General features: G+C 38.7%; 1 protein-coding gene across 3 annotated transcripts in view; it reads right to left on the reverse strand.

Annotated features, from left to right (window-relative positions):
• Nucleotides 1-5443: 5443 nt before the first annotated feature.
• Nucleotides 5444-20741, reverse strand: part of LOC149793430 (beta-1,3-galactosyl-O-glycosyl-glycoprotein beta-1,6-N-acetylglucosaminyltransferase-like) — a 75405-nt gene continuing 60107 nt past the window's right edge. For all 3 annotated transcript variants that reach the window (XM_089967419.1, XM_089967417.1, XM_089967418.1), the window contains 2 exons: nt 18269-18495; nt 5444-6132 (listed from right to left, as the gene is read on the reverse strand). In XM_089967419.1, coding sequence (XP_089823545.1) covers nt 5819-6132; nt 18269-18495 — 541 coding nt within the window. In that variant the 3' untranslated portion in view covers nt 5444-5818. The remainder of the gene's footprint in view (nt 6133-18268; nt 18496-20741) is intronic.

Genomic DNA, 20741 nt, shown 5'->3' on the forward strand with positions numbered 1-20741 from the left:
AACACAGCCATGGGTCCCCTGACTGTCCTTCCATATACTAATTCAAAAGGTGGAAAACCCAAACTTGCCTGTGGTACTTCTCGATAAGCAAACAGTATCGCAGGAAGGTATCAATCCCAATCCTTGGGTCGACCTTCACATAGCTTCTTCAGAGCCTGTTTCAATGTCCCATTGAAACGCTCCACCAAACCATTGCACTGCGGGTGATACGGGGTCGTAGTCAGGTGTCTAATAGAGAGTAATCTATTTACTTCTTCCATCACCTGACTCACGAACTGCGTCCCCTGGTCAGTCAGTATCTCCTCAGGGACACCAACTCTAGACCACACTCCTAACAAGGCCTCAGCCACCGTGACTGAGTCAATGTTCTTCAAGGCCACTGCCTCGGGGTACCGAGTGGTGTAATCTACTATCGTTAGTATATAACGATTACCGCTTTCAGCCGCCGACCTTATCGGACCTACCAGGTGAATCGCCACCCTCGAGAAAGGTTCGTCAATCAGTGGGACTGGTCCTAGTGGCACCGGGCGATTGAAGGTCTTAGGTGCCACCCGCTAAAACTTGTCGCATGACAAACAATACCTCCGAATATCGCCATACACACCTGGCCAGTAAAACTTCCTCACTAACCTATCTCTGACCTTCGCCACGCCCATGTGGCTTCCAAGTAGACCTTTATGTGCCAGCCTAAGCACTTCCGCTCGCTTTGCTCTGGGCACAACAACTTGCTTTAACGTATCGGTCCCTTTCTTTGCGTACCGATACAAAATACCGCGTCTCGTCGCGAACTTCACCTCGCCTTCTGGCGTTTTGTATAGACCCATCCTTTGTGTACCTGCGTACCTTTTTGAGGGACAAATCTTCCTCTTGAAGTTTCCTCAACTCGCCAGGTAGCAAATTGTCTATGGGCGAAGTTGTAGGTCGTAGCGGCTTTGACCCTGACCTTCGATTCATAGCCATCATCTCAACAGAACCGATGTATACAGGTGTACACGTCATAGGGTTAGGTTGTGGCAACACATACCTACACCCTAATATTACATCATAAGACAGTCCCGACAAACACGCTGCTTGAATTCGTCCCTTTACATAAGGCGAATCAAGATCAATACTAACGACCGGAAGCGAATCCTTCGTCCGTCTAGCAAACTGGACCTCAACCGTCTCGCCTGTATAATCCCCAGGCTTGACATACCTACTGTCCACCAAGGCCGTATAACTGCAGACAGTATCATACAGTACAGTTGCCCTCTCACCGTTAACGGTATCTACCACTGTATTAGTCAACTATACTGTTTCTTGTCTCTTAACAGTATTCGGAGTTACCGAATTAATCGTTGTCGGACGATACTTCCTACAATCCTTAACGACATAGCCTGATCTGTTGCAGCCGTAACACATCGGCTCGCCTTTCCTCCCCGTGGTATCCTTCTCTGCCCCCTGAGTCTTCCCCGACGTGGCCTGGTTTGTTGTAGCCGTAACACACTGGCTCACCTTTACTCCCGGTGGTATCCTTCTCGGCCCCCTGAGTCTTCCCCGACCCACGGAAATGTTCTCGGCTGTGATTTGCGGCCCCTAGCCCCTGGCCCCTGGCCTCCCACCATTCTGTCCATTCCGTTTTTGTGGTGCCCCCTCAGTCGTCTTTCTATGCTCGCCGATTCCAGGTCGGGCTCTGCCACCCCAGTTGGTTGGACGCAAGTGCGCACTCTCATAGCGCTAGGCCATCACGCTTATATCATCCAAGGTCGAGAACTCAGGTTCCGCTAAGAACACTATTAAGTCCTTCCTGTACGTACTTAAGACGTGCTCTTTCAAACTTTCCTCACGTATGCCTTCATACGTTAGCGCGGTGCCAGACATTTTCATCCATTTATACAAAATTACGCGTACTCGGCTATGGAATTGCGCGTACGTTTCGGTATTTCTCTTCGTCGATTCTCTGAAGAGGTTCTGGAACGTTTCTGCCGACAGCTCATAGTGCCGTAGTAGCGCTTTCTTCAGAGCGTCGTAGTCGTCTATCTCCTCCAGTGTCATATTGTGTTAGACGTCTTCCGCGGCTCCCTGTAAGAATTCTGAACATTGATAGCCCACTGGTCTCTGGGTAGCTGATGAACCAGTGCCAACTTTTCGAACTGTGTCAAAAAGTTGTCAACAATTTCGTCCTTGTCATTGAACATGGGCATGGTGATCTGTACTGGTCGTCTGTCTTCAGATCGTCTACTTGTGGGTCCTGAACTTCGTTTAGATGTTCACCCATCCTGAACTCGGCTTCGATAATCAGTCTATCCATGGCTAACATATGTTCACGTTCTCTAGATTTCTCCTCGGCCTGCAACCTGGCCAGTTCGATTGGGAGGTGTTTCAAATACTGGTAATGTATTTCATCAGGCCCAGTGGATGTAGCATGGGCTGGAGACGGTGAAGTAATATATCATGGTCTATTGTGTCAAATGCTGCAGACAAATCAAGGAGGGTGAGGACTGTAATCTTTCTGCTATCCAACGCAGAGAGAATGTCATTAACTACTTTTAGAAGAGTAGTTTCAGTACTGTGGCAAGGGTGATATGTAGATTGTACATTGCTAAAAAGACTGTTTGAATGTAGATGAGATACAAGATGGGATAGAACAACATTTTCTAAGATTTTTTATATGAATGGGAGATTAGAAACTGGGCGGTAGTTCTTTAAATCGTTATGGTCTAGTGCTGGTTTCTTCAGCAGAGGCTTTACAATGGCAGTTTTGAAAAATGATGGGAATTCCCCGGGTGAGAGAGAGGTATTAATAACATCAGTTAGTGAAGACAATACTGGATCTAAGCACTCAAGAAGCAGTGAAGTTGGAATTGGATCAAGTTAACATGACTTTGGTGCACTCTTCATCAGGATTGAACGTACGAAATCCATAGAGATAGGTTCACATGCTGCTAATGGTTGCCGCTCAAATTCTGTATCCCAACTGTATGGTGATGACGAGTCAATTGAAATTGTGGTGTCAAGCTTATCTCTAATGATTTGTATTTTGTCACGGAAGAATTTTGCAAACATGTCCGGAAGGTCGACTGGAGAGAGGGTAGTTGGAAGTGGTGTATATTTGTTCCTTGATATTAACTTGTTAGTAATCTCGAAGAGCTCTTTGCAGCTGAAACTTTCCATGATCATAGCGGTGTAGTGGGCTGATTTCGCTGCATGGACTATATTTGTAACATTCTTCTTAGCGGCTTCATAGATTTGCTTATGAATAGTGAGTCTGTTGGAAAGCCAGAGCTTCTTAGCTTTACGGCGGTCTCTTTTAGCAGTGCGAAGCTCGTCCCTAACACTGCTATACCATGAAGAACACTTTTGAATTGACGCTCTGCACTTGTTAGCTGGGGCATGTTTGTCAAGCAACGAGTCAGGCAGTTATCGAGTTGTTCTGCGGTAGGAGGTATGCAAGTTGTTAGGTTTGCTTGGATGTCGTACATTAGTTTGGTTCTAGTCATCATACGGAGGTTTCCCTCTGTAGCACATAAAGTTGGAGGGTTAGGGTGCAAGGTCATGGGATACCAGGGAGGACCGTAGAATGTTATCATCAGGTCTATGAAGAATCCAGTCTAAAATGTGACCATGTTTATGGGCGGGTTTGTTAACCGACTGTTTGAGGTTGAAAACAGTACTATAATCTAGGAGTTTTTATGCATTTGAGTTTCCGGGACAATCAAAGTGAATGTTGAAATCTCAAAGAATAATCAGGTTGCCACCCATCGAATTTCCATAGTCCAGGAGAATCGGAAACTGCTCCAAAAAGAGAGAGTCAGCCAGCTTATTTTTTCGACTAGGAGGAGGGCGGTATAGGCAAACAAAAAGGACTGACCTTTGCTCCAGTGTGAGTGTGGTTTGGACTAGTTCAAACGATGTGATATCGAAACTGAATATTGTGGTGTGGTTAAGACGTTTTATCATGGAGTTCTTTGTGATGACAGCAATTCCACCTACGCGAGAGTTACGGGGGAACGACTTGATGGTATAACCAGTGGATGTTAGATCCGCACACTTGGGCTCATCGCATGATCTTTTTAGCCATGTTTCTGTCATGATTAATAGGTCAATATTCTGGTCGTTGATAAAATTAACTATTTCTGTGCGCTTTTCCGGTGGTCCTACTGACTGGGAATTGAATAATGCAATGCGCAGAGGTATTTCTTGGATAGTTGACACAAAGGTTGACGAATTAATAGGGATTTGAATTAGGTTATCTCAATTAACGGTCGAATTTATTTTAAATTGTTGAGACGAAATAAGGGAGATAACTGGAATTCTTCTTCCTGTTCTACGCCGGCCAGCTTTGAAACAACGTTTCTTTTTTCGCTTCTGTTTACGTTTAGGTAAGGATGAATGTAGTCCCAGTTCGTTTAGTCTATAGCACAATTTAGTGTAGAGAGCCAGGGAGTGATCATTTAAAGCAGTTAATGAGGTTCCATTGTAGCATAAACGGGTTGACTGGCGAGTATCACGTGATGACGGTTTGTTCAAAAACAGTGAAGCAAAACAGCTGAGAAAAAGTATAATCGTTCTCATTTCCAAAACAAGGAGATGAAGAAACACATACGAATTTAACAGCCAATACATAATGAACACAATAACAAAGATGAAAACAGGCTACAAGCACAAATATCATGAAAACGTCACTAAAAAACGGAACAGCTGTTTCAAGCCGGTTAAGCGATAGCTGCCATCTTAACAATGGATATTAAATCCAAAGAATTGAAATAAAACAACTGGGAAAAACCTTGATATATACTTGCTGTCTCAAACATACAGAAAATATAGCATACACACACAATAGCACTAACACACATAGCAAACACTGAGACTTAGGAGACCTCTAGCAAAGTTCACAAAATTTCAAGGAAAGGGACTTCGAGCAAGTTAAATAAAACGAGGCTCAGACGAACAACCCTATAGATTACACTAGGAAAAATAAATACCCCATCCAAAATTCAAACTAAAATTTTTGATACAAATTCTTTTTAAATAAAACATCCAACATATCTGAGGGGGAAACACCTATACACAAAACACCTTTGAGTTTTTGGAGAAACCTGGGGACGGGGAGCAACTGTCTGGTGCACACAGCCCAAAAACAAAAAAAAAAAAAATAAATAATGAAATAACGCACAATTACTAAAATAGTACTCTTGCTTGCATTTTTTAATTAACATTTTAAAGAAGTTCCATTCAATCGGAATTTTAAAACGTTACTAGAAATGTCCATGTCAGATTGTTGTAAAATTATTACTTGGGGGTATGTTACAATTTAAAGGGTTATACTAAGTAATAACAATTGCATATTTATATATATATATATATATATATATATATATATATATATATATATATATATATCCGAAAAATGCAACAGAAATACAGAAAGGAACACAGGTTGGGAATACATATAACCAGGGCCTAAAGTCTTAAAGTTGTTTAATTGGCATGACATCATTGGTTGCTAATTTATACATCACAGAAATTAGTAATGTCGTCGGACGACAACTATGAATGGGTGCGTTTCAGATTCCTGTTTAACACAGGCCTGAAGAGATCTCGTTTTAATCAGAATGTGTTTTCTACCCCCACCCATCTGTTTGTATGTCAGTAAGAAAATGTGAAATGACCTTCATTTTGAAACAACCTGCGCAGTGAATTTACATCTTATCATTACATTGCATGGAACGTATTTTTTCACCAACGGCAGCAAATTAGATGCACTATCAAATGTTTGAATTGCCTATCACAGTTCTTTTCTCCTTTACGGCCCGCTGACCAATGTCTAAAATATCCTCTATGAAATTTTATTTTTGACAAATTCAAGATTTCTATAAAATGTTGGATCGAATGTTAATTTGCCTAAAAATTCATCTCTTGTTCTGTTGTACATGAGTTCTTCCATGCAATCCAGAGCAAAGTGTTGGTAATTCCAGTAGAATTTGTTGGCAAACATTTCTGGCCGGGAGTATAGCAAAGGAAGATCACCCACACCAAACACGCAGATGAGACGAACTCTCATGCCGTGACAAGGCCAGTTAAATATTCCCCCGCCCCAGTTTTTAAAACGGGTCAAGAATGGTTTCAGAACAGGGTCTGTCTCTGGTTCACCTGAAAAGACATAACAAAGAAACCTCTTAGTTTTCTCACTTCTAAGTTTTAGAGAGTTCAATGGTTTGAAACATAACCAGTATTAGAAACAACATCAAAGTCAAAACAGTATAATTCAAGTATAACGGGCATCAACTCTACTGGCATCAGCAAAATATACAAGATATTATTATTCCCAACAAATTAAATCAGCATATCTCTGTATTGAAAATGAGAAACGTTATTTCCGAAGATCCAATTTTCTTAAACGAGTTTTAGACGTGCACTATAGCTTAAAATTTACAGTTAACCTCTCGCCAACAAAAACGTCAACAAGAACAAATGTAAGTAACGATAGACCGTTGAGCATGGTATCGCTTACAGCACGTACGGCATTGCATAATTATCAGAACATATGAAGTTTTTTTTAGACCTTTCACGGGGGGGGGTAATATATATCAGTAAAGACAGAAACTGACAATGAAGAAGTTCAACATGTTCACTCTTTTTGAGATAAAATATCTTTGAATCTCTTTTCCGTATGAATTTAACTCAAAATTTCCCAAAGTTCAACTGAAGTGATTGTATTTGTGCCAATTCGTCATCAGAGATGAAAGTACACTGTACTTTGATCTTTATAATTGGACTAGTTCGGGAGAAATCTAAAACTCAGAGCGTTGCAGCAATCGATGCACATTTGGCGCGCTATCTTGATTTTCTAATTGAACTGATCATTGCAGAAGGGAAATTCAAAAATGTTTTCCTCCAATACAGCTAATGTTGCGGACTTTTCTCCATGTCAGTATCCGTCGTTGCTGTACTCTCATTGTCTTGCATTTAGTTTTAATGAAATAATCACTGTAAACTCCTTTTCACTCTTCTAAAGAACGCTTTAACAATTTGGGGAAATTATATGCTGATAAATCGGCACGACAATCGCGGATCTGGCTGCTGCGCCACTGAAGTGTAATAGCCCCATTGGGTAAGAAAAAATAAATCTAATATTAGATTCGAAGGCTTATGATGCGCCCCTCCCCCCCCCCCTTTTTTTTTCTTCTTTAACTTTTTTATTTTACTTTTCAAATATTCGAGAAAAAAAAATCTTCAGTTTCAAATTTATTTAGGATGGTCAACCTAAGGATGGGTATTCAGCAAACTACCTTTTGAGAATTGTTGTTGTGTGCCTTTCATTACACACGCAGAAAAACCTGGTTTGTTTGGGCTGATTCTTCATTTAATTATTTTTCTTAAAGGGTTTTTGTTTCCATTGACTCATGCAATGATCCTTCGCAAAGTAGAGAAATTAGTGCATTAAAATCATATCCACCCCCAAAGTAAGAAAGTGGACAATAAGAAAGTTGATAGAACTTCACTTGCTATTTATTGTTAAGTTCAAACCGACAAACAATGTTACAGTGCAACAGGTGTTACTAAACGCATGTCGAGAACCAACAGGAATAACTTCATACGAGCATTGGTCATACAATTCTCACCAACACAAAGGGAAGGTAATACTCTTGTGTCTTTTGTGAGATTTTAATGTTGTTGTTGTAGTTTTATTTTTGCATCCAAGCGTTCACTGTTTGCGCCTAATTTCACGTAGAACAAAAAGATCTATCTTTTGTATCGCCAGATCGTCGATCACTCCATACCGTTCATTACCATATTACATCAAATCAAAACATTATATCTTTGAGTCAATGACCCAATATATTTAGATTGGAGACATCATTAGCGAGTTGCTCTTTCTGATCATAGCTGTAGCATATACCGAAAATTTCATTAAATGAATTGTCACGTTACCTATCCGCGATTACGTAAGTCAAGAACAAAAGAATTTGTTAGAAGCCATGCATATATGTTAGACCCCGCGGCTATAGTGGTCCTGTTCGTAATTGTTACGGGAGCCAGCTTTGTTGGGTGCCAAAACTCACACGTGGACGTTGAAAGCTTTGTTCAAGAACAAAGGATCCTTATTGGCGTCGTAAATCTCACCATGTTGACAGACGGCCGGAGCATTGTCTGCTAAGTTGAATAGAACAGGGTTGAATCGATATCCAGTCGGAATTAAGAAAGGGTGTGGTCACCATTTCAATCCGAACTTAATTGAGTAATTTAGACTAGAAACTTCAGTAATTGTGAAACATCGTGCTGGAACGTTAAAGCAATAACTCCGGGAAAGCCTCGAAGAAATCAAATCCTATATTTAGACGGCAACTTCGATAAAAATTTAATAAGGAAGATTACGGATTACATATTTAAACAATGATGGCATGTGGACAAGTTATAACAATTAAAAAATAATATATTATAATAACTAAATTAAGGTTCATTTAAAGATTTTTGGGCCCTGTGGACTGGCGGTGAGGAGAAGGGGAGGAATGGGGCGCTTCGGAGGGCACCCCTTATGGATGTCACATTGAAACGAACCGGATATCCCAATCTTGCTCCCTGACTCTAAGACTCTCTGGGCCATGAGGCAACACGAATCTCTAGATATGTTTTAAGATTATAATAAATGTAACAATTCTAAAAATAAATAAAAAATTTCATTTAAACATAGACACTGTGTAACTTTAAAACTATCTTTTTAGATTAGGTAAAGTTTTAAATACACTAACAAATATAAACAGGGAGGGACAGGGATCCTTAATGGGGAAAGTACGAGATAAGGACATCATGGGGCTATGTCACATGGCGCCACGCGACGTGAACAGATCTATAAAGAGTTTTGGAAAACTACCCCAGGTAGGAAAACTTACATGCATAACATAAAAACAAAGACTCTCGTGTAATTTTCTCTTCTATTTCTTTCCTTCAACTGTAGAGCTCCCGTACTGTAGAGTTAATTCCCTTTGTGTGGAAAAATAAACCCTTTTGGAAACTTGGCAATAATCCAATAAATAATTAGAGGCGGCCTAACTCGAGTTGAGAGAAATACAAATGAATAAAGAAAGAATGTGTGGACCCCAACTCGAGCACAGCCGACGTCAATCAATAAATAAATTATGCGAAGAACGACACATATTAACACTCACATGAAACAATAGGGAATTTTGTTTTTTCTCCAGTCAAACCAGTATTACACCGTTACTTCGCCGAAATTCAAAATTAAAACGAATTAATATAAAAGTAAAGATTTTATCCAATTATCATCTGGATCGCAAGACAACTGGGGACGATTTGACAATAACTAGCTAACCCACTCGGAAGAACAACCCTATAGATAACACTAGGGATTTAAAAAAAAAATACCCCGTCAAAAATTTAATCTAAATAAATTTGTGATCGAAATTCTATCTTAAAATAAAACAAACAACATATCTGTGGGGGGATAACACACATAAAACACCTTTTATTTTTATAGATAAGTGGGAGGTGGGGCATCTGTCTGGCGCTCCTCCTCCCCCCCCCCCACACACACACACAAAAAAGCCACTCGTAAATTGGCGGGAACACTTAGGAAATTCTAAGGAAAGACAAAGCTTCGTAAAGGTCAGTGAGTTATTTGCTCGATTGTTGCAGAATATTACGGCATTGTAATTGTAATTATGTGTAGTATGTATACTTCATTACTAGAATCGTTAGTACGTAGAATTACCTTTGTAGTGTTTAATTCAAATGCGTATTTGAGAAATGAGCTACGATTATGTAAAGAATTATATAGATTGCTAGCTTGTGTGTAGAATTAATACTGTAATTTGGCATTTGTATTTGGTAACTTCGTAGTAAACTAATGCATTTATTCATGTCATATTCTAGTTTTTGTAAATATTGAATTGAATTGTAACTTTGGAAAATGGTTTTAGTGTGTAAAATTAGTTAATATGAATATTTGGATATTTGTGTACACTTGTGGGAGTGTAATGTACAGAAATGCGTCTGATTGCTGTGCTATTGTTCAGTATAATGAGATTAAATATATATATATACTGATGTGACGCAATTTATTGCTGTCTGTATGATAAGTAGTTGATACCGTGGTTTTATTTCGATGTTGTTTGCCATACAATAACGTATGGGTATTGCGATGTGCACGAATGCGTGACAGAAAAATATAATAGCCTTTATCTGATAATTGATTGCTGGTTTAATGTGAGACGAGATGGCTAAGGAAATATGCCAACGTCCTTGTATTTTCGTATGAAGCTTTTAGGGGACAGACTTCCGGTGTGGTTTAATCCAGAGTCTCTAGGAGAGATATGGAATAGAGACTAGTGGAGAAGTCGGTTGTGAATCGAAGGCTAGTCGGAGACAAGAGTCAAGGAGGAGGAAGAATAGGAGTCGAGGAGGAGGAATTGGAGAAAAAGCAGTCTAAGAGAAGGATTTAGGAGAGAAGTCGGAAGGAGAGAAGATATTGGAGGGATATGAGAGATACAGATGAGTAGAAAACAAAGACAGTTGAAAAAGCGATCTCACACTATAAATCAAAGGACGCAATAGGCTATAAATTGATCGAGAGGAAGAAGAGTGATTGGGAAATCATTATCAGTTGAATATTAAATAGTGTTAAATTGTTATTCTTCTGAGTTTCACCTTTTGTGTTCTCAATAATTTAACTGTCGGCATTGCTGATTGGGGGCTCAGAGCCCTACCTCTCTCTATCACTAATTTCACTCCTTACAAACTCGAGCCCCGGATGGGACGTCTATGGTAATTTAAATAATATACTGGGAGCACCCCTATCCAACCCTACCAAACGCCACATTAATCCGATGAATAAATGTCAATAGGTGTCAGCCTTACTGTGGTTCAAGTCCTACTTGGTCAACAGGACACAAATTGTATCTGCAAATGGAATACACTTCAGCCCCGTTGATATATGTTGTGGTGTTCCACAGGGGTCTGTTCTTGGACCTGTTCTTGTCATTCTGTACACTTGGTCGCTCTCGAGTGTCATAGATCATCATCCAGTGTCTCACCAATTGTGCGCTGATGACACCCAAATATACAAATCTAGCCACCCAAGTGAAGTTGATGCTACCATCCAAGGTGTAGAGAGGTACATTTCTGATGTGAAATCATGGATGACATGTAACAAGCTGCACATGAATGATGATAAAACTGAGGCCATTCTGATCACAACACAAAGACGTTCTCATTCACATCCTTTATCTAAAATAATAAATATCAGCAGCACCAACATTAAATTCACACAATCAGTACGAAACCTAGGTGTTACTCTGGACAGTACTCTCACACTGCACCAACATCTCATGAACATATGCAAGGCTGCATATGTTGAGCTGAGACGCATCAGCTCAATTCGCAAATATCTTTCAGTTGATGCCACTAAAACACTTGTGTGTTCATTAGTACTTTCAAGACTAGACTATTGTAACTCAATTATGTCTGGTTCATCTCAATATCTGTTCCAGAAACTTCAAAAAAGTTCAAAACACAGCTGCTCAGATCATACTTAAGAGTACCATAATCAGAGCACACCTCCCCGCTGCTCTGTACCCTACACTGACTATCCATTCGATCCAGAATCAAACACAAAATTTGTTCTCTGTGCTACGTTTCACTGTCGGACTCTAGTCCAACATACCTAAACGACCTCACCCATGTGTACATACCAGCAAGATACTTACGCTCCTCTTCTGACAATCGTATACTCATTATTCCCACTATGAAAACAAAGTCATATGGACAGCGTTCTTTTGCATACCAGGACCCAGCAACGTGGAATGAATTGCCCCCTGAACTAAGACACACAGACACAGTGATCACATTCAAGAGAGCTCTCAAAACTCACTTATTTTGACTGCAAGAACAAACTTAAAGACCTAATAATGTTTCCTACCTTAAATATTCTCAGCATGTTTAATGTTTTCTAATTTCATGGTGTTTGTTTTTGTAATCCTATTATTCTATATTTGTTATCTTACAGGTGTTGTCTAATGTTATAAAGCGCTTAGAGCTTCTAAAGATTAGGCGCTATACAAAGTCCTCATTATTATTATTATTATTATTATTATTATTTTAACAGTTTTTATAAACGAATGTTGTTAAATAAATTACGTTATATTGTAACAATTTCAAGATATATATGATAAGAAGTTGCTGGAAAGCTTTCTGACATGCCCACATTGGCCGAGCCCATGCGAGCAGAGGTGAGGTGTGAATGCTCTCTGTACGGGTGAGCTCCCTAGACCACTTCTTCCCCCATGGCCCCCACGCGATTAAGGTAAAGTGAACTTTTACTGAACAAGATAAGTTTCATATTGAAAGGTTAGAGTTTACAATTTTTTGTAAAAAGAAACAAAAATATGTCAACAAAGTACGCGATGTAACAAAGCATACAGCAAGCCGTCTTTGTAAGCCAAGGGCGATAATCCGCTACGCTTCTTTGGCTCAAGAGTACACAAAATATAAAATACGTAATCAACAATACAGTGTAAACATCTCCGACTCATCAATGAAGCGCCCATTTTATCAGTAGATCTGAATGAAGAGAAACATTTCCTCGCGCTTGTAGTGATTGACTAAGCATGCCTATGCATATTCATGAGAAACGAGGAATGCCAAACCAAACTGTCACTTTACGTACCACAAGTACAGTACAAGTACACTGAGAGAGAGAGAGAGAGAGAGAGAGAGAAAGCGTTTGTGTGTAGAAAGTTTCAACATCGGGATAAGCAAATATGTGGTACGGTTACGTGCGATCCAATGTCTTAGTTCTTCTACATCACAGAGGAAAGTGTTGTACACCTGAAAGACTAATGCAATACTTACATGATATTGACAGAAGAAAGTTTTAAAATTATACCTAAGGTGGTATTACAACTGACCGGTAATCCATGGAAAATCGACAAAGTTTCAGTTTGAATGAATCCATATAGTCTCAAAGTGTCTGAGTATCGAGTACTAACTCTAACTCAACACACCAACCCCTGTCCCCATGTTTTGAATGATATTTGGAGTCTAGCAATGTCAATGAAATAGTCTATTCTGTATATGATAGATACATACATACATACATACATACCTACATACATACATACATAGACTTTTAATTTCGCAGGAAAAGAGACGAAACAAATCCAAGAAAGGGTGGAACATCTTATGATTCAATCTTAACTCAGAGTGAAATCATCTGGAAAGTTTGGATTTCAAATTTGGGGAACACTGTAAAAAAAATCAACAATGTATTGCCAGGTTGGTGTAGAACTTGTTCACCGTGACATGCAGAGTAAATAACAAGTATGTGTTGTTCATTAAGTTTGAAGCCATGTTTCAACACATGATATGCTATACATGGCAGACATTATCTCTGGTAGAAGTCTAACCTGGGAAGACTCCAAGAAGAGCCACTGACGCATGGATTCTACATGCAAGCTTTCTCACGTGTCCATGATTGTTGAGTTGATTCTTCGCGGCCAGAGGTGAAATGAGGATGACATATCAAGGCGAGATCATTCGATCGCTCAATCAATATTTCATTTCCTCCATACGGAGTGTTCAACTACAAACGTATGAAAGCATATAGAAATTAGGCAATTTACACCGATGATTAAGGAAGACATTCCAGAAAGTCCATGATGCATATGAAGCTAATACAGACTAGGAAGGAACAAAATGAATATTTCAAATATGGAAATGCTTGCAAACATGCAATATGGCACACAATTTATTTCCATATGCATCAAAACGTTTATTAATATAGTATAGGTTCATTAATGAAAATATTTTGTTTTGTTTTGTTTTTGTTGTTTTCTTAAATCAGGTCAAATAGGTACAAAGTTTTGGTAGCAGCTGATTCGGGAAATTTTGTTTTTGACAACTGTTTCGTCTTCAGGCTGTGAAGTACACTCTTGATACAAGGACGAGAAACGATATTGAATACGTCTGAAAATGGTATAGTTGTGGATTGTCCAATCAATCTTCCAAAGTAAGGTGTTTAGCGTTTCAGAAACTGTGACTTGATATTACTTTGGTTAAGTTTCTGTGTAGTTCAAGTCTAATCTTGTTAAACGTGTAACAGCGAAAGTCAATGGCAATGTTTAATATGCATGATGTGACCAAATGCTGAAGGAGTTCGGTTAATTGTTGACAGTATTTTTGACAGTAGCCAACATTGTGACCTGTCTTAAATACCAAGAGGGATTCTATACGCCTGGTTAGTTTGTGTTAATAATTGTTCTTTGCAATCCAGTACAGAGTTGGAATGCGTATTTATGCATGTACGTGTTGAAATATAGAAATAGCATGATGTCTATTGATTATCGCCTCTCCCTCCCCCCACCACCACCGCCCAGCAGTCTTAAATCGTAGTCTTTGGGACAATTGCCTCCACTCAGTTTTTTGAAGGACAACTGGTTGATTAATGATGTTCAAGAGGGGATATATAAAGTAAACTGCATTATATGGAATAAAACCTGATTGTACAGATTCGGTGCTGTCAAAATACACGCCAAGATGTACGAAGAATATTTGCTTGGAAATCATGTAACTCGACAAGTTTCAGTACCTAGAATGAAAAGTTTAAGCAAGTCAATTTTGCTTGTGATTCTTATCAGTCATAGGCTTTACTCACACCCATCTGACCGCGCTTGTTCAAGGAATCTCTGAATTTTTTTATGTAAAGTGTTTCAACTTGTTGATCTCCAGGAGATCGTCCTTTTGAAGCTGATTCAAGATTTCTTAGCCGTAAAGTAAGGTTAGAATCACGATTTGTTTTATACAAAATGGCTGTTGGGCTTAGGTTTTTATCACCCATATCAGCATTTGCCAAAGAAGACTTACCTATCTCTTCTGCAAGCGTTGTGGGTGCAGTTGATTAAACGACATGACATAATATTTATAGGTTTGTAACGGAGTCGGTTTCATGGATTATTTCTCCGTCATATGATATGGACGGCTTATAATTAGAATGTCTTCGATTGATAACAATTCTAATATATGACTTTGTAGAATTTAGTTTATAATTCGAATACATTTTAGCTACGCTATCTTGAGAATTTGATAGGCATGTGCAAGGGCAGTGCATCAGCAATCGAAGGCTGTGATGGTACTTAGGTTCTCCTCCGTAAAGCCGTAGTGCTGTCTATTAGGGAACATGGTTTCCTTCCACACCAAGAGGTTATTAATGTTTTCCTGCAAAATTTTCTCAAATAAATTTACATCACAGACAACAAAAATACTAGCCATCTCTCTGGATCAAGTTTGATTTGACCATTCCCGTTTAGATGGACACGGTAAGAGACCATTATTCTATGCACCTGGTATATACTCGTGCTTTAGTATCGAGTTGAACAATTTTAAGATTGTTTGTATTTAGATAAGGTGTTCATTCTGGAGTCGAACAACTATGAGCTTATAATTTGTTATGGTACTAAGTGTTTCATCTATAAAGATTCATGGTTATGTACGTGCCTCATATAATAATGTTTGAGATCACGGACTACTTTCCCCACTGCGGTATACAGGTCATTGTCATAACTATCATAACATTTATCTGCATACAAATGAGTAAAAACACCTGCAAAAACACCAGCTACCGAAGGTTTGTAAAAATAGGTATAAACACCATGAAACGTTTCAGCAAAAGATTTGTGTTTGTTTGGCTTGCTCATTTAAAAATAAATAGCAGAAAGGCTTAAATTTCGTATGTGGCCGTATTTATTCATTTATGGAATTATTCTGAAAGATTCACTAGCTGTTGATCCTTAATAAGTTCACGCTTTGCTTTATCACAGAGAGCATATGCTTCGTGCTGCCTTGTTTGAATCGGACTTTGCGCGCTTCAGGTGCTATTTTATAACTTTATTTTAACATTTTAATTTTAGTATGGCCTTGTTTGTGGTCTAAAGAGCGTTATGGGCAGCGTATCTCATGCAGCATGTAGCATATATTTGGTTATATCATGGCAGAAACGGTTTTATGGAGTTAATCTCTAGTGTGAGGCTCTTTTTCACTAGTGCGCTATTGTTGCCGATTTTGTGCCATGGTCTTAGGAGGTGCAATTTGGATTCATGTAGGATTATATTGTTTGGACCTGAACTGAACAGAATACAAGTAAGTAGCATCCTGCTGTAGAGATTTTACATTCCTGGATTACATTGGAACTAACGATGCTGTCCGTAATCATGCTTTGGTGTGGTATTTATCGTCTTTATCTGATATAAGCACCACAAAATTCCTTAATTCTGTACTTTCACGAATGCTAACTCTAAAGCAGTCTATGAAACTTTGTTCATGTCACTTGCTACAGCGACATGTCCCTCTATCGAAAGTTGCACGTACATATCGTCAAGATCTCATTGCACGGTAGACACAGAGAAAGTGCCGATTTTCATAAAAGAAACCAAAGCATTTTGTACATATAATTCTGTCGCTTAAGTGTTCCATGAGTGCAGTTGTTTGGTCCAATAGTATTTAAAACATAGTTGGGACCACCGATTCGCCATAGTTGATGGGCATGAAAGGTACTGATGTCTCCTCGCAACGGGTAAAGGCTGCATATTTGGAATGTATGGACTCCATAACAATGCAGTTTGGGAAGTAGGCTTGTGTTCACTTATGAATGGTATGTCACAGTCAGACTGATCATGTACATTGCCGAGACATATCATCGATGTCATTATACCTCTGACATTCCATAAAAGTAAATGTACTCATACTCACTTTACATAAGAATAACATTGGAATTATTAGCTTTTTTGAAGGTTAAGAGTCATGCTTTTTGAAGCTTAAGAGTCCATGTAAGGAATCGGTGAGTTAGATCTAATGAAACGGAATATGTTGTTTACTATTCTAGTTTTGAACAAGTGACTGACTTTAAACATGTTTCAATCCAGTGTAAAGGATACGATGGGGCCAGAAGAAATCATCTGATTCTTCTATTTCAGTATAATTATGTATAACGTTCCAGATGTCACAGAATAAAGTACTGACTTTCTGTTTGTTCCCTGACAATCGTTTAGGCATAAATTTGTCATCAACTAATCATTGCATATGGCTTTAACTTGATAATTTGTTGGGTTTTTCAAATTAATTGACAGATGCATAATCCATACATATTTGTTGCAGATAAACGATGACTATGAATATAAACTGTTCCTTTATTCAATGGTAGGTATGATTCAACCAGTAACAACAAGCCTCCAGTTCCTGAAGTTTAACCTCCTCTGTACACTAACTTGGGAAAACATTCCTTTGTGCATTATATATACGAATCAGCAACCTCCACAATACATCGAAACATTTTCGTGCATACTTAGTTATAAACACGTGCCATGTCCAAATAAAAAATTGCCCAGGTTTTAAATTCACAAGTCACAACGCGAAAATCCACTACTCTTTTCACCCATGTCTACCAACAATAATACATTTCTTCGTTTTGCAAGAATTATTAAAAACCAAAATAAAAAATAAGGATCTATGAACCAGTTAAACATGTTATTGTACATAACTGACGTGACTTCTATTCGATGGACAATTAACGGCCTTTGGAAGAGAAAATCTGATTGGCTAACTCAGTCAGAATAATCGATCATATTGGTTAAACCTTCCAAGAAAAATTACATCGGGTTCGCAGTGATTGGTTCAGCAGATTTATGCATGCTTATAAGAAACGATGAGATCTTGTCGCATGAAACCATCGGTGAAAAGGGAGCGTTGCTGATTTGTCTGCTCCTGATTTGTCACAATGCTAATATAGGAGGCAATAGGAGGCCGATTGGTCTAAATCGAACACCTTTATAGGTCACCTACATCTCACATCAGTCCACGCGGTTACGGCTCAGCCAACGTGACTTTGTGAGAAAGCTTCAAAGTAGCTTCTTTGGGTCGATGGTTCTACATCGATTTTCCCAATTTCTTTCTCCAACAAATCTTCTAGCCGCTAAGTATAACCTGACAAGCGCTGAAAATGGCATTAAACTAAAAAAAAAAAACATCAATCAATCCAACCACATATTATAAATACAATGCACCAAAGTAGTGCAAATTTACACCATTGTTGTATCTTTGCGTTAAAGCAATGACCGCGAAACTAATACAATAAAATCAGCCACTACTTTTATCAATTTGTTCGTATATAACTTTGGTAGAAACTAACCCTTACCTTACTCTGCAAACAGAGTAAGACCGACCTTTCCAAATTTCCTTACCTGTCCATCATTTTATGACCATAAATCTAGTTTTCAATTACCTTTGTAACTTCCTCGTATACCAAGTTGAGGATTATGATTAAGACTGGTGAAGAACGTTTCATCGGGAACGTCAACTTTTCGTGTCCAATTCAAAAAATCTTGAGCAATCGGGTTATGTATGACATAATCAACGAAATCTCTGTTTACAATCACGTGAACTGAACCTTTTGTGGATGTTATATTGTGCGGCGGAGGTCCTGCCTTCTGCCACCTGTCTTTATTGGCCCTGGAAATAATAATAATAATAATAATAATAATAATAATAATAATAATAAAGACGAGTAAGAACTAGAAGAAATCCTCTCGTAAACAATAAACCATAATATATGCTACGACAACCATGATCAAGCATTGAAAATAAATAAACCAACATCCATTGAAAGAACTGATACTCTACTGTCCAAAAAAGGAATTTCTAGACATGTGAGGTAAGACCGTTTTCACCTTATACCTACCGAATGTTAAAACCATTTATGGTATTCCTAAGTGATAACACGATTTCCAAACCGGCAACTGGGGTGGCCATTTTAAATGTCAGAATGGCACCATATTTATTTAAAACCAACTAGACGTCATTTAGAAGTCATTTTAGTGAAAACCACTCATGAGTATGACCAGATTCAGGAGTTGTAGTGATAAAAATATATTAAGATGACCGTCGTGGCGGACATATTTGAAGTAAAATGGACAGTATTTTCATATTTCCGACCATCCAGATAGCATGAGAAGATCTGATGATGAAAACCCCATGTCGGTGAAACTTTCCGTCAGGAAGAGTAACGATAACATGATTTTTAAGATGGATACCATGGTGGTCATATTAAATTTCAGATCAGTAGCGTTTTCTTTTAGGAACACCCATACATCGTAGAAAAAACTTCGACTGAAAACCCCATTTTTAAAATGGTCGCTACGCCAGCTATATTTAAGATTCAATAGACATCATTTCGTTTTTGACAAGCAAGACACAATTAGAAGTATTCTAATCAAAACCCCATGTTAATATGAAGTTCCATTTAGGCGGTGTAGCAATAACACAATTTTCAAGATGGCTGCAATATAGGTCGTATTTACGTCACATAGCCACCATTTTCATCTAGGACCAACTAGACATCATAAAAAGTCTCCAGGTGAAAACTCCATGTCAGTATGACATTCCATCGAGAAGAAGAAGCGCCTAGATGTCAAGATGACTGCCAGGATGGCCATATGTTAGGTCAGATATCACGCTGACTGTCAGGATGGTCATATTTAAGGTCAGATATCACGATGACTGCCAGGATGGCCATATTTAAGGTCAGATATCACGATGACTGCCATGATGGCCATATTCAAAGTCAGATATCAAGATGACTGCCAGGATGGCCATAGTTTAGGTCAGATATCAAGATGACTGCCAGGATGGGCATATTTTAGGTCAGATCAGCATCCTTTTTATGAGATGCGACTAGACAAGGTACGTTTCTTGGTGAAAATTGATGCTGTGAAGTGATAACAAGATTCTCATGGTGTTAATTTTCATGTCAGTCCTCCATGAAGTCCAGAACGATTAGCGATAACGAAATTGTGTAATGGACTGACACATAGACAAGGGACGACAGTCGACAGAACATTCCATAATATCCTTTGGTTTTTTGCAAGTGGAGCTAATAAATAGCAAGAGCTCTATTTGCAGAATTTCAAGGAATTCAAGATAAGACTATCTCTTAATTTTTTAACTACTGGATGTTGAAATTATCTCCGACTCTTTTGAAGAATAACAAAATCTTAAGATTATCTACACTGAAACAGTTATTTTGGATATAAGACCGTCCCCATTTGGATTTAAAACCAACGAAACATCATTAAAGGCGTATTGTGAAAGTCTTATGTGACAATGACCATTTATTCCGAATGAGTAGCAATAAAAAATTCAAGATGCCTGCCATTGTGTCAGCTGAGCACCATTTTCATTTAGGGCGAACAAAACATTATAAGGAGTCTTTTGTGGAAGCCAAATTATCTATCTAAGGAAAGTCCTACTAGGTTTGGAAAATGGTCACCATGGTGATCATAATGGAGGTCAGATAGGCACTGGTTTCATTTGAAGCTAACGTCATGTCATAAAAAGTCCCTGATGAATATGCCTGTCGATATAACGTTCTGTTCAGGAGAAATAACAAATGTCCTTGCTGGAGTTGTAGCAATAACAACTAGTTCAATATGGCTGCTGTATTGGCTATAGTGAATGTCACATGGACAAGATTTTAATTTATGCCAACTAGATATCTTCTTCTGGTGGAAAGGTCGTGTCCGTATAACTAATCGTTCAGGAGAAAGAGCGTGAACAAAATGTTCTAGAGGGCTGCCGTGGCCTCTCTGCTGGACGTTATGGATGCAGTGGCCGCTATACTGTACGTTTGGGCTACCGTAGCCTCTATACTGGACGTTAGGGATGCTATGGCATCTATAATGGACGTCAGGGATGCCGTG

The sequence above is a fragment of the Sinohyriopsis cumingii genome, chromosome 8 (assembly GCF_028554795.1).
Source record: "Sinohyriopsis cumingii isolate HCF-2022 chromosome 8, ASM2855479v2, whole genome shotgun sequence".
Lineage (NCBI taxonomy): Eukaryota > Metazoa > Mollusca > Bivalvia > Unionida > Unionidae > Sinohyriopsis > Sinohyriopsis cumingii.